Source organism: Mercenaria mercenaria, chromosome 18 (genome assembly GCF_021730395.1).
Source record: "Mercenaria mercenaria strain notata chromosome 18, MADL_Memer_1, whole genome shotgun sequence".
NCBI classification, from domain to species: domain Eukaryota; kingdom Metazoa; phylum Mollusca; class Bivalvia; order Venerida; family Veneridae; genus Mercenaria; species Mercenaria mercenaria.
This window is the reverse complement of record NC_069378.1, coordinates 26,999,035-27,013,194: the sequence shown is the minus strand read 5'-3', so window position 1 is coordinate 27,013,194 and position 14,160 is coordinate 26,999,035. Positions and strand designations below refer to the sequence as shown.

Here is a 14,160-nt window from a genome sequence, read left to right as displayed (position 1 = left end):
TACACATCTTAACATTGTTTCATCCATAACCTTAAAGCTGGCAAAACTTAAGAGAAATATAGGGTTGTATGATTTCTAAGAGAAGTATGTCCTGTTACGTTTGTTTACTGCAGAATAACATCAAAATTACATCGCTATTTCGGTATTACCTAGTACTTTTGTTCATACTATCACTGCAGTCTTCATCCTCAAATATTACAACCTTTCTTATTTTTTCTTGAAAATCAAAAGTATATTCGCAATGAAATTTATCTCTGTGGTCCTCTAATATAACTTGTATCGTGGTTTACTGCAATGTCATTATAACTGTTAACTTCTATCTGTAATATTCTTCAACTGAGGAAGAGGTGCGGCTATAAGCACATAAGAACATGTCTTAGGTCCCGCCTACATATAGAATACTGTAGGGAAATGTTGAACTTTCTGAAACCGTTCTCTGTTTCAGTTAGGGTACGCTTGTCACGTGATAGTACCAACGCTTAAAATGGAATGTTAACTTGTCAATCAAAATTAGTAGCCGAATGCGTTGTTCATATTGGCGGACCATGATACAAAACAGAAAGCGTAGTGGCCACTCGAATAATGAGGTTATTTCGAGAAGGCGTAATTATTCTCGTGAACCCTACTCTTTCTATTATATAATACTGTACCTTAATATGTCCGCCATTCTGAACTAGAACACGTTGGTAAAATAAGGCCATAAAGATGTATTTTTACAAACATGGACAGTAGTATTGACCGCTATACATACTTTATTTTTACTAACCGTCAAACAAAGAATAAGAGATGATTTCATGCAACACTGGAATGCATCTTTAGAGAATTCTTCAAGAGCTTCTTCTTATAAACTGTTTTCAACCTTCGGTTTTAAGTCTTATTTAGATAATATTTATATAATGAAATTTAGAATAGCATGAACTCGACTGAGATTGTCAGCGCATAAGTTAGTGATAGAAACAGGCAGATGGCACAAGCCGAGCAAAATTCCAAGAAATGATAGGAAATGGGTTATATGTAATACCCTAGAGGACGAATTTCACTTCTTACTAGAATGTGAATTGTATAAAGACATCAGAGCGAAGTATATACATAAATATTACTGGAAAAACCCAGACATACCAAAATTTACAGAACTGTTATCAACTGAAAACATTTCAACCTTGAAAAAACTGTCCACCTTTGTATACAAGTCTTTTGAACTTCGTAAAACTATTTATTACCCTTAACACTTTTTCCCCTGACATTTTATCCAGATAATTACATGTTTATGTAGTTTCCCATCTAATAAAAAGTTTAGTTTGTCGTTGATATGTTCAGTGAGTTACATGTTAATTGACAGAACTGTTTCTGATCAAGACAATTGTTTAAAAATATGTCAAATTGCATAGATATACATCTGAGTTTATGTGTATATGTAAAATCACTTATTTTTACAACGCCATGGACATTACTATTCAAATGTTATATGATTATATGCTATATGTTAACTCATGGGTTTGTAACCTTTTGTTAATAAACTATCAATCTATCTACACATATTTGCAGCCTATTTCTATACATGTAAATACAAAATGACGTACTCTGTTGTGACTATGCAGGTTACTTGAGTCACTGTTGGTCAAAAACAGTTTTATACGTGTCTAATTTTTTTTCATATCAGCAAATTTAGTGTAAATAGTGTTTACATTGGTATTGTCGACTTTAAACGAAATGTTTTAACGTTAAAAGTTTTGAATTGTTTGTTGCTTTTGTACATAAAAGACAGTTGTGATTATCAAAAACTATATTAACTTTTCAATAAGATTTTCAATTTCATGCACAGATATATAAGTACGTTCACCCGGTCCGGAACTCCTCCCCTCCCCAATCCCCGTTATGTATATGTCAGAAGTGTCAGCGTATGAAACAGTAACCTATCCACTACTAACTGTTTTTGATGAAACACATTATAACATTAGAGATACTTTGATAACCGTAATTACGTGGTACAGGCAATGACACAATATCTGCATCATCACAATTCTATTTCCTATCATTAAGTGCCTAATGAGTCCAACTGTCTGAAATAAATGATCGATACTTTTCTCTAGGTTTGTCATACTATTATGGCATAAACAATGATTTCATAAAGCGTCTAGAAATCAGAGAAAAAAACATTGTACAATGCAAACGCTGGAAAACACCAAAATAAACCGCCTTATTACTTAAAGTAGATAAGAATTTTGTCCTTCTCGACCTATCATGAAAGTGAACTCAAACATATATCTGCAATGATTGACCTACTAAATAAGGCGCTGAACACAAGTTAATGATTTCCAGGTAAACAAATGACAAAATGAGCCGTGCCATGAGAAAACCAACATAGTGGGTTTGCGACCAGCATGGATCCAGACCAGCCTGCGCATCCGCGCAGTCTGGTCAGGATCCATGCTGTTCGCTAAAGGTTTCTTTAATTGCAATAGGCTTTGAAAGCGAACAGTATGGATCCTGACCAGACTGTGCGGATGCGCAGGCTGGTCTGGATCCATGCTGGTCGCAAACCCACTATGTTGGTTTTCTCATGACACGGCTCAAATAGTATAATATTTATTGCATCGGTTGAATACATTATAACGTTACCACACGTGCGTATTGTATTAAAAACTTAATTCAAACGTAAACTGTTTGTTGATGTAAAACAAGTTTTTCAGTATAATTTATAGTTTGAATAAAAGTTGATCTTGAGAAATAATGTAAACAAAGTTGACGCCATGAAGACGTCGCTGTCCATAAGCCAAGATGCCTATTTGATTAAACAAACACGGAAGATATCAGTTTCTGATCTGATACATCTGTAGTTTTAAAGTGGTACAATTTTAAATATCATGACTCAACTGACTTATAACAAGTCGGGACAGAAGATTTTTGTATGATTTGAACAACACGTGTACGCTAAATACTGTTTTGGTAGCAAGTGTTACGTTCAAAATACATATGTCTGTTGCAAATTTGCAACATGCTTATGTCATTGTATAGCTTCATCTGACACGTATTTGACATTTTTACATTTCTATAAAATTGCTACATTAGGTATTAGTTACCTGCAATTTTAGAACTGCATTATGCTTAAAAGTTTATATCGTCGGATCAGCAAATAATTTCAAGATATCAAGAGGTTTTCAGATATAAGTGTCAGCTTAATTACCACTCGTAAGAGACATTTTCTATTTCAACAATCAGCTAATTAAATGTTAGTTTGCAATGTATAGCTCTTTACATTGTCAGATTTATTCCTAAACTATTTTTAGAATTTCAAGCGGCTGACGGTGGAAATAAAGGCATCATCCCTCAGGCAAAAATAAAGACTATTAAAATGACACTCATAATTGTATGCGGTAAGTACTTTGCTTAAACTTTTCAATTCAGTGACGTCATTAAATGCAGTTACGTATTTCATCATTCAATGCTTACAATAAATTAAAAAAAAAAGTCATCAGTGCTCTTTGCTTTTCAATCTTTTACAACTACTTTCCGAAATATATGATATTTTTCATGTCATTAGTGTTATCTTAGAGATTCGCCTCGAGGAAATTGTTTTGCATGTGAAAAAATATGGGAAATATATGACTTAGTTGAAATTCAATTTAAGTACTGGAATTAGGATATGTCATCCCACTTTAAGTGTTAGTTCCTTATTGACTTAAGATGTTCTTTAGTTATTTAGTGTTTAATCTGATTTCAGTGTTTGTGTTTTCCTGGTGCCCCTATTTTGTATTCAACTTGACTGATGTCTACTCAAATTCGAACCAACCAAAATCTTCTACACATTATGCCGTGACGTCACTGGTCCAAAGTCTAGCTCCTATAAATTCAGCGGCTAATCCTATTATATATGGAATCTTTGGAACCAGCATATGCCAAAATCTGAGGTAAGCTGAATTGTTAGTTTAGTTTATACTAAAATATTTTGGTTCGATTGTGAAACAAGTTCTACAACCTGCAGGAATCACTAGATAGGTCACTTTTGACGGAATCCATCGCCACGAGGGTATATGTGAAGAGAAGCTAATTTCCCTTTAAATGATGATCGCCATGCAGGTGAGCTACTGGTGCCATTTTTCACGTTTTAAATATGACGCGGCCGGGGATCGAACCCATGACCTCCCGAAATCGAAGCGGACACTCTACCACTAGGCATATTTATTACTTGTAAACACATTCCATGTATCTGAGGAATCATTTTTAATTCAGCTCCCAAGACAGTTTTAATGCGATATCATTTAACAGGTATATATATATTTAAGTTAAAATAATATAACGAATATAATTATTTTTCACATATTGACAAAAATTGTAAATAAATTATAACTGAATCAAACGTGGTAAATAACGATGTGCTATGAATGTATTAAGAGAATGAATGTACATGTGTTTAAAAATGCCCTGTAACATCATTGGTATTGCATGTTTGGCATTGTTTATGTATTTGCAGGCGTATTCCGTGTATTGGTTCTGTGTACAAGTGGTTTTGTCAGTGTCGAATAAAACGGAGGAATTTCACCTTTCGCAGCTCACAACGTACTTCAGAGCAAACTAATATTGACGTCACATCCTGTAAATATGTCTCGGTGTCAAAACAAGGCTATCGATATCTTTTAAAATCTAATCCAAAATACAGAGATATGCATAACCTAATTGGTCGTATTTCATCGCACACGCCGAATATTGCCTCGCAAAATGGAACAATTATGAAAACAGAAAATCACGTGACTCACAATGAAGCCATACCAATTGTTCCAACTTCTGAATCCAAATGTTTCTATCGCCGACGACCGTCTGGTTTACCCCTAGTTAACAGAAAAATGACAGCTCAGGAGACTATTCTCTTAGAAACATACAGATCCAAAGGTGAGAAGAATTGTTCTGAGAGTGATGTTCCAATCGAGGATGAACCTGAAAATAAGGTACATGTAAACGGTGCCAATAGAAGTAGAAATAATGTGTCTGAACATGGACGCTTAAATGATGTCTATGGATCGCAATTCGCTATAATAGAAGTTGGAATCGACGTTGAGGCAACAGTGTGTGTTTGATTTTCGAAATGTTCTTTTCAATGAATATAACATACATTTTCCTTACAAATAAATTTTAAAAAGTTTGATTTCTTCTTGTCGATGTTTCTGCGCTGCTGTGCAATGTAGTAAACTTAAACAAAGTAAATATATTCCTTTACTGATGTTAATAACCACCAGTGTCCTACAATTATTACATATATTCATAAGTGATATCATTGTCTGAAAGAGTTGTTGTATATTAAATTCTTTTTGCAGGCTATTGGCCCATTTATTTCGTACATTATTCCGTGCCTTTAACCTTTACCCTGCTTAATTTCTATAACGAATTGGTCCATCATTCAATTTGGGCATTACCATTTATTATTCAAAGGGGTTTACACTGAAAATTAACTGACTGAATAGCGAACAGTTACTCCACGGATGTGAAGGCTGATCTTGGTCTGCACTGGTTGCAAAGGCATAATCACTTGCTGCCAGCAGACTAATAGGAAGTGGCTTCAAAATAGTTTAAATATGTATACATAAGTCAACGCTTTATCTCTTCGCATATTAAACATGTTAAACATACTTTGCATATGTTTATATCATAAATTGGCCATTATGATATAACTTCCTTTTATGGAGCAAGTTCAATTAAATGCCTTTCATAGGCAATTTTGAAAATAAAACAAACATGTTGTGCTCTTAACCAACGTTATGCTATATGTATTTTATACGAACAAAATAGTTCACAGCTTCTGATCCCTTTAAATTACACTGCGAAAAAAGAGTTAATATACGGGAGTGTACGGGATCCCGTATATTACCCATATACGGGAAGAAATACGGGAAAACTAAAATACGGGCGTGTACGGGGCTTGTATATTTAAAAGTCCGTATACTAATAAAATACGGATTTCCGTATACTATGAAATACGGAATTCTTAGTATACGATACCCCGTATATTATTGAAATACGGGAAATTCTAAAAAGGGTTATTCTGATCGTATACAACACCGTATATTTCCGTATATGTCTGGTGTACGGGAATACATAAATCCGTATATTACGAAAATACGGGACGTATATTTCCCGTATATGTTTCATATACAATCCCGTGTATTTCCCGTATATTCTGGATATACGGGATATGTATAGTTTGTATATTTCGAAAATACAGGGATTAAATTTCCTGTATATTCTTCGTATACAAATCCGTATATTTCCCATATATGCCGGAAATACGGGATTTAAATAATTTGTATATTTCGAAAATACGGCACGTATATGTCCCGTATATGCTTGGTGTACAACTCCGTATATTTCCCGTATATGCCAGAAATACGGGATTTAAATAATTTGTATATTTTAAAAATACGGGACTTATATTTCCCGTATATTCTTTGTATACAACACCGTATATTTCCCGTATATTCTGGATATACGGGGTATGTATAGTTTGTATATTTTGAAAATACAGGGATTAAATTTCCCGTATATTCTTCGTATACAACTCCGTATATTTCCCGTATATGCCGGAAATACGGGATTTAAATAATTTGTATATTTCGAAAATACGGGACGTATATGTCCGTATATGCTTGGTATACAACTCCGTATATTTCCCGTATATGCCGGAAATACGGGGTTTAAATAACTTATATATTTCAAAAATACGGGATGCAATCAATGTGTGTAGTGAAAATTATATTTTCCGGCCATTTCAAAGGTCAAACGTTTTGCATGTTTTCGAACTTGTACGTGTATGTAGAATGAATGCCAAAATTGAAAGAAAGAAATGTTTAATACTAATATGACATGAACTGAAAAAAAGCATTCACGGACCAAAACAGGTATAAATTTAAAATCAAACATGAATGAATCCATCATTTCATCTAGCGCGTTCCCGATTTATTGTAACATTTAATCTAAATAGCCGATTGAGAAAAGAAAAGGATTAATCAATTCATCCCTATTTATTTGTAGTGATAAATACATCCGTTGATCATCGCCATTGTAAAAATCTAATGCAAGCATAAATTAACTGTTTTTCTGCACATTTCCAACGCTTGTGCATACAGTAAAAAAAGAGGAACTAATCCATTTATATTTTATACTGAAAAAGTATGTAAGACATGTATTGATACTTTACTTATGAAATCAATTCTAATATTTTTACAGACGAAAAATAATCGATATAATGTGTCTGCGTCCAAAGATTCGAACAAACGCCTTAGCTACCACGTGCGTATGTGGTAATTCACACGTGTGCGGGTGATAACTATCACGTGCGCAAGTGACAGCACGTTATACTACCATGTGCCCATGTGATAACTAACACGTGCGCACGTGTTAGCTGATCAATGAAAAAGCGTGAAAGATCTGCAATTTTTCTAAATGGATGTCTTTCATAAGGAAGTGTTATTTATAGTTAGCTGTAATTTACGAAGTAAGTGTTTCTTGTTTATGAAAAAAGGCTGATATCTCGATTAGTTTCGTTGGTAATATTTCACGTTCGAACGTGTCAGCTAACAACTGCGAACGTGATAGCTATCACATGCGAACGTGTTAGCTAAGATAGTTATTACGTGCGCACGTGTTAATCAACACATTCGCACGTGGTATCTAACATGTGCGAATGTGGTGCTAACACGTGTGCACGTGATAAATAAAATGTTTCCTATGTCCCCTCTCTTCCACTGTAGTATACACTGTGGCAGACTATTTTATTTCTCGTGGATGTAGGGTTCTTTAGTATTGACCTAGCACATGTGAATATTTCGTATATTTCCATAAATTCATTTTCAATGTCCAAACATGAATAGCGATACAAATATTACATATATAATTCTTAGTTGATATTATACTATCGCATGTGCAGGTAGCTGGGCGGCAAAGCGTTTAGCTGCCAATATCAGGGTAGTGGGTTTGAGTTTTGGCCATACATTTTCCCCTAAATTTATTTGCAAACTTTCCACTTATTTGTCAAACGCACCGTGATATTTATGGTCCATTTATTAAAATTTATCATATTCACCCGTTGTAAAAAAGTCAATTATTTAAAATATTCTAGACAAAAAGAAAGACACATTACCAGTCACAAGCGTACTAAAAAATAAATACTTTAAGAGAAAAAAATAAAATTTATAAAGATAAAACAGGTAGCGATAACATCACATTACTTTACTTTAAAGCAATGATAACCGTGGTAACGTGGATGGCGTGACTGACTGATTAACGAAAACGCTCGAAAAATATTGGCAAAGGTTAATGAGTGTCTTCATTAAATCAAATGATATAAGCATTTACACTGATTTACCCATCTCCACGAAAATAAACTGTACATATAATTTCTGCCGAACAGTTTTACTGCAACATTAATTGATAATAATTGTATGCATATTAACTAAATCAGATAGATAGCCCATGTACCCTAAGCCTGGTAACCCAGTCTGACAATTTCTAACATTTTTCTACCTGCAAATTGAAAAAATCAGAAACTCGATGAATGCCAATTAACACAAATTAGCGCAAATTAATTGGGATCTTTAATGCATAGATATTAGGTATCCAATCAGTTGAGAACACGCTTCGTCACGCTTCGCGCGTTCATATATCCCGAAGCGATAACATCCGAAGCGATAACATCTGGCTCAAGTGACCGCACGCGATAATCTGTATTGCATATTTCAGAGGGAAAGGAAGTCACGAGTAAGTACTTATTTGATTTATATGTTTTAATTTTTAATAAACTGATTTTTTTTTTGTGACAAACCAGACCATGAATTATATTTCAATTAATCGGAAACACGGGTTGCTTTTTATTGCTTTAACAAATTCAGAAGCGTCAGAAAGGTCAGTTTAATTTTGTAATCTTAATATAAAAAAGGAAATTCAGAATAGCCGTTAAGTAGTTCATTCATTCATTCATTCATTCATTCATTCGATTGATAATTTCTTCACAACTAATCATTTAACTATTATTTCATTCATTCTTTCATCCGATAGTCTACAAGGATGTCAGTCACCAAATGTTGCTGTTACAAGTGTTTGAAATAAAAAAATATCGTGCAAAAATCATTTGATGAATACCATTGGGGTTAAACGAGATTAAAGTTGAAAGGACAAAAACAACTCCGGATAGAAGTTTTATTTCGTAGAAGCTAGGTAGCCGAGGCTAGCTTTAAGAATGAATAAGGCGGCACACACGTTCATTCATTCGATTAAAACTGGAATCTCGGAAAAGCATTAATAAAGTTAATAATTACAATCTTTTATTTTTAGAAAATGGGTACCGGTAATCTGACAAAATAACGCTTTTTTCTAGATGGCACTTTTGCAAAAAATTACAACATCTCTTGCCTCTGTCTAGAGAGAAAATGTTTTTCTCTGCGAAAATATCAGTGTCAGTATGAAGAAATTAATACTATTACAGATTATTTTATCTCTACAGACTTTGTAAGTCTATGTAAGCGGTTGTCATGCGTATTTTTTTTCAAAGTATTATATAAAAAAAGGTTGATAATAATAACAATTTATATTATGTAGAATTTGATTATTAACCTAAAGTTTTAAGAATTTTATAGTGACCTAAAATACATACATACTATAGATCTTTTGCATTACCAATTTTTAGTAACATCTTTAAAACCGATAAAGCGGGAGAACAAATAATCCAATTTGCCGATTCCCGTACAAAGTGTTGTTGTTGTAACACGGGGGTGGGGGTGGGGTGAATCGATAACTAATCGCTTTGGTCATTATATTTTTTTATCTGATGCATTTACGGGCAAACGGTTTACTAACGATGTACTTGAATGAAGTTTAAATTAATATTAAAGTGAAATGCGGAACAAGTCGAATATGTATATAATACTTTATTTACTGTCAAAATAAAAGTAATATTTAGTAATATGAATATGGTATCTAACATATTTAAAATCGTTACATATTATACATCTAAAACAAACACTTACTTTTAGGACCATACATGTACAAACAATAAGTAATTGCTGAGCTTAGTCTGTTATTTTAAATCGATTTTCAACGGACCATTTTGACATTTTAACAAATTAAAGTTGACGCTATTTCCGATTGACTGGTATTTTTTCAGTTCTCTGTTTTATGCCATTTTACAGCTGTAAATCTTCAAATATGACCACAAACGTCTTTTTTTTTCAGCAGGGCGCAAAATGATGTACTTAACAGGTTAACCATAAAACCATAAAATTTAAAATACCTATCACTTGTAGTAAGTGGGTTATCATATTTTTATGTCCCAGCTTGAAACAACACTGACCGGATATTTCTTATCCCCAGGCAATATTGTAATACACAATGAAATTTAAAGGGTGATTAAACATTTGACGCAATTAAAGTATCTTATTTTTAGTGTAACTGTATGCAATCTTGGGGTTAAAATAAATTTAAGAAATAACGCAATGTTTAAACGAATACTAAAAAAAGGCACTGGCCTCCAGATCGTCCGACAAGAACAGAAAAAAAATATATAATTGAGCCGTGCCATGAGAAAACCAACGTAGTTTTAGTTTTCGACCAGCATGGATCGAGACCAACCTGCGCATCCGCGCAGTCTGCTCAGGATCCATGCTGTTCGCTAACAGTTTTTCTAATTCCAATAGGCTTTGAAAGCGAACAGCATGGCTCCTGACCAGACTGCACGGATGCGCAGGCTGGTCTCGATCCATGCTGGTCGCAAACCCACTATGTTGGTTTTCTCATGGCACGGCATTATATTTTTTTAGATATATGGATATTAATGGTGTATAGTTATGCTACGTATACTGACAGACTATAATGTTGCGGAAACACATGAGAGTTAGATGTTTTAACTAATTTTTACGATAAAAATTGTATATTTAACGCGCATTAAACACTAAACCCTGCCTTGCGTTATAATTGGTAACGACAGTGGAAAACTTCTTTATTGCCGCTGCGGTCAGGGTTTGTTTCCCGGCGCGACCACATGTCATTTTATTCGTCATAATTTTCACATCATTTAATATATATAATTATCAGTATCCATGAATTGCAAGAGTCCATTTTTTATAACTTTTAATGCGTGCATTTTTTTTATTCCAGGTTGACACAAGAGTTGTTTACTGGAATCAGAAAACGGGACGACTATTTATTATCACGATAGAGAATATACTTATGTGTGAAGTTTCTACTAGTTTGATCAACAGATGCAGACAGACAGCCCGGATGAGCCATTCGTTCTCAGTGACATTCGTAACAACAGATAAAAGCTTATACTTATTGAGATCAGGAAACTGAATATTTCCATGTGGTTCATCATTTGTAACCTGCTTACATATCGTGTTCCAGTACAGAACCAACATGCGTCTTTTTAAAGTACATCTTCGGACATTAGGAGGGGTGTACTGCTCTTTTTAGAAGACGGCAAATCGAAAAGCCTATAGCGGTAATCAGCATTCATGGGAATAACGAAAACATGTACAGACAATAGTAAAAGAAGTGATACTCAACTGATTTGTTGAGTCAACCGCGCAGAATTAAGTGTGCGAATTGCTAGTTTTTCAATCAGAAATGAACATATAATAATATAAAGAAATGCTTGATGTGATTACTCACATTTTAATTCTGCTTATTTCATTTGGACAAGAAATGAAAATGATTCATAACCGTTTGAAAAACTGATTTAAAAAGTATTTAAGTTGAATAAAATGTTAGTTTAATCTGACATGTCTCCAATTAATAACAATATGATTTTTTTCTCATACCCTGTCTTTGTCTTGCTTTTTTCTAACATACCGTATTCTGCTGTAGGTATCACCGACATTCATTTTGTCATCTTTCAGTGTGTGCCCATATACAAAATCAGTTTACATAAAAGAAAAATACGGGATTTGTATACTATACATGCATATACGGGAAAAGTCTGGTAAATGTATCTTTTAGAAATACTAGTCCGTGAATTCATCGAATACGAAAACCAAATTCAGTCTAAATGTGACACAAATATGGAATCTGTATACTCTGCATATCTTGCATAAACGGGGAAAAACCTGGCCCGTATATCAAAAACTACAGGTTCGTATATCCCCGTATATCAGATGCAAATACATTCCGTATATGACACAAGTACGGGATCCGTATATTCCGTATACCATGCATATACGGGACTATTCCGTAGCCCGTATAATAAAAAATACAGTTTCGTATTTTCCCCGTATATGACACAAGTACGGGATCCGTATATTGCGTATACCATGCATATACGGGACTATTCCGTAGCACGTATATCAAAAAGTACAGTTTCGTATATGCCCCGTATATGACAAAAGTACGGGATACGTATACTTAGTATATCATGCGTATACGGAAAAAATCCGAAGCCCGTATATTAGAAAATACAAGTCCGTATATGCCCCGTATATTAGATGCAATCACAGTCCGTATATGACGAAAATACGGGATCCGTATACTACGTATATCATGCGTATACGGAAAAAAACCGAAGCCCGTATATTAGAAAATACAAGTCCGTATATGCCCCGTATATTAGATGCAATCACAGTCCGTATATGACAAAAATACGGGATCCGTATACTACGTATATTCGGAATATACAGGCTCGTATACGTGTTCCGTATATTCTAAAATACGGAAAGTATACGGGAAAAAAAGTCTCAAGACCCTTCGAATACATGAAAATGAAACTTATGTTAAAGCAGGACACGAATAAACACCATTTCTAGGGATTTTTTAGGAAAGTTCGTATATTGCATATATACGGGAAATATACATTTATGTATATTCGGCGTATACGGGATCCCGTATATGCATGACAAATATACGGACTTCCCGTATACTAGATGTTCCGAATACGGGATCGTATATTAGGTCCGTATATTTGTAATATACATCCCGTATACGCCCGTATTTTCGAAATATACGGGACCGTACACTCCCGTATATTGTCCCTTTTTTCGCAGTGTTATTTCAATCGGCTGTTAAAGCTACACACCGCATTGTTTTCATCTCTGCATTGACCAGTTGGTGGCTTTGGTCTAGCACGCAGACATTCTTCAGGCAAACATGTGGAGATAAATCATATTAGATGGAGTGTCATCGAATTCTCATTTCCCTGACAAAAATGAAACTTAGAAGGCGGATACTTATTTTCTGAAGCATGGGGATAGCTATAGCTGTATTTATCATTCAGCGTCTGCAGCCATGCTTTATATTTAAAACAACAGATACCATTTAGTATGGTTACTCAGATTGGTCTGAATCCATTTCATATCACAGACTTGTAAAAAGGGGGATCCGAAGTTTTTGATTTTGGGAAGAAAATGAATATTAACTAATACGTGGAATACAATCTTCTCGACATATCAACAAGGCAAAGGCGCGACCCATTTTCAATTTGCCGGTCATATTATGTCGATCATTTCGCATGAAGTTTGAGGAAAAATAGTCCGGTGTTTCTATTTCTGTAAGTACGTGTTAGAAATTAAATTTTAGAATGATGGATAAACACACGTCCTAGCGAACTTCAAAATAAAAGATATTATCCCTGTGTTGTTGCTGCCTTTCCTGTTTTTTACTGGCATATCAGATTAATAGAACTGGGAAATAATGAATTTATTCACATTAGCGCAAGTAAGGCACGCTAATAGTAATTACTCGATACACTTAATCGCACTGTTTCAGACAGGAACGATTAAAATACGAATCGCTGTGTGGTTTTATCTATAGCCATGTTTTGTTCTGGAAAATGAGATTTTCTTTTTTGTACATAAAATGAATATAAAACTATTTGGCTTTATCAGCACCAGAATCTATCTTGCCTTGACTTAATTTTCTTCTTTATCCTTTGCCCTGTTAAATTTATAAAATTGACTGGTCTATCATTCAATTTAGACAGTACCATTTATTATTTGAAGGTATGTTAGCTCAAACTTAACTGACTGGATAGCGAACACCGCAGACCAAGATCAGGCTGCAAGGATGTACAGGCTGATCTTGGTTTGCGCTGGTCGAAAAGGCAAAATTACTTGCCGCTAGCAGGCTAAAGGTTAATGAACACTTAATAATGAACTTGCATGAACGATAAGGATACCAAACTATTTTTGATTG

The 14,160-nt window shown here is 34.3% G+C and overlaps 1 protein-coding gene across 2 annotated transcripts in view; it reads left to right on the top strand.

Annotated features, from left to right (window-relative positions):
- LOC123538059 (cardioacceleratory peptide receptor-like) overlaps nucleotides 1–5,124 on the top strand; it is a 53,615-nt gene extending 48,491 nt beyond the window's left edge. For both annotated transcript variants that reach the window (XM_053529997.1, XM_045322022.2), the window contains 3 exons: nucleotides 3,288–3,374; nucleotides 3,722–3,908; nucleotides 4,472–5,124. In XM_053529997.1, the coding sequence (XP_053385972.1) occupies nucleotides 3,288–3,374; nucleotides 3,722–3,908; nucleotides 4,472–5,072 (875 nt within the window). In that variant the 3' untranslated portion in view covers nucleotides 5,073–5,124. The remainder of the gene's footprint in view (nucleotides 1–3,287; nucleotides 3,375–3,721; nucleotides 3,909–4,471) is intronic.
- Nucleotides 5,125–14,160: the final 9,036 nt, after the last annotated feature.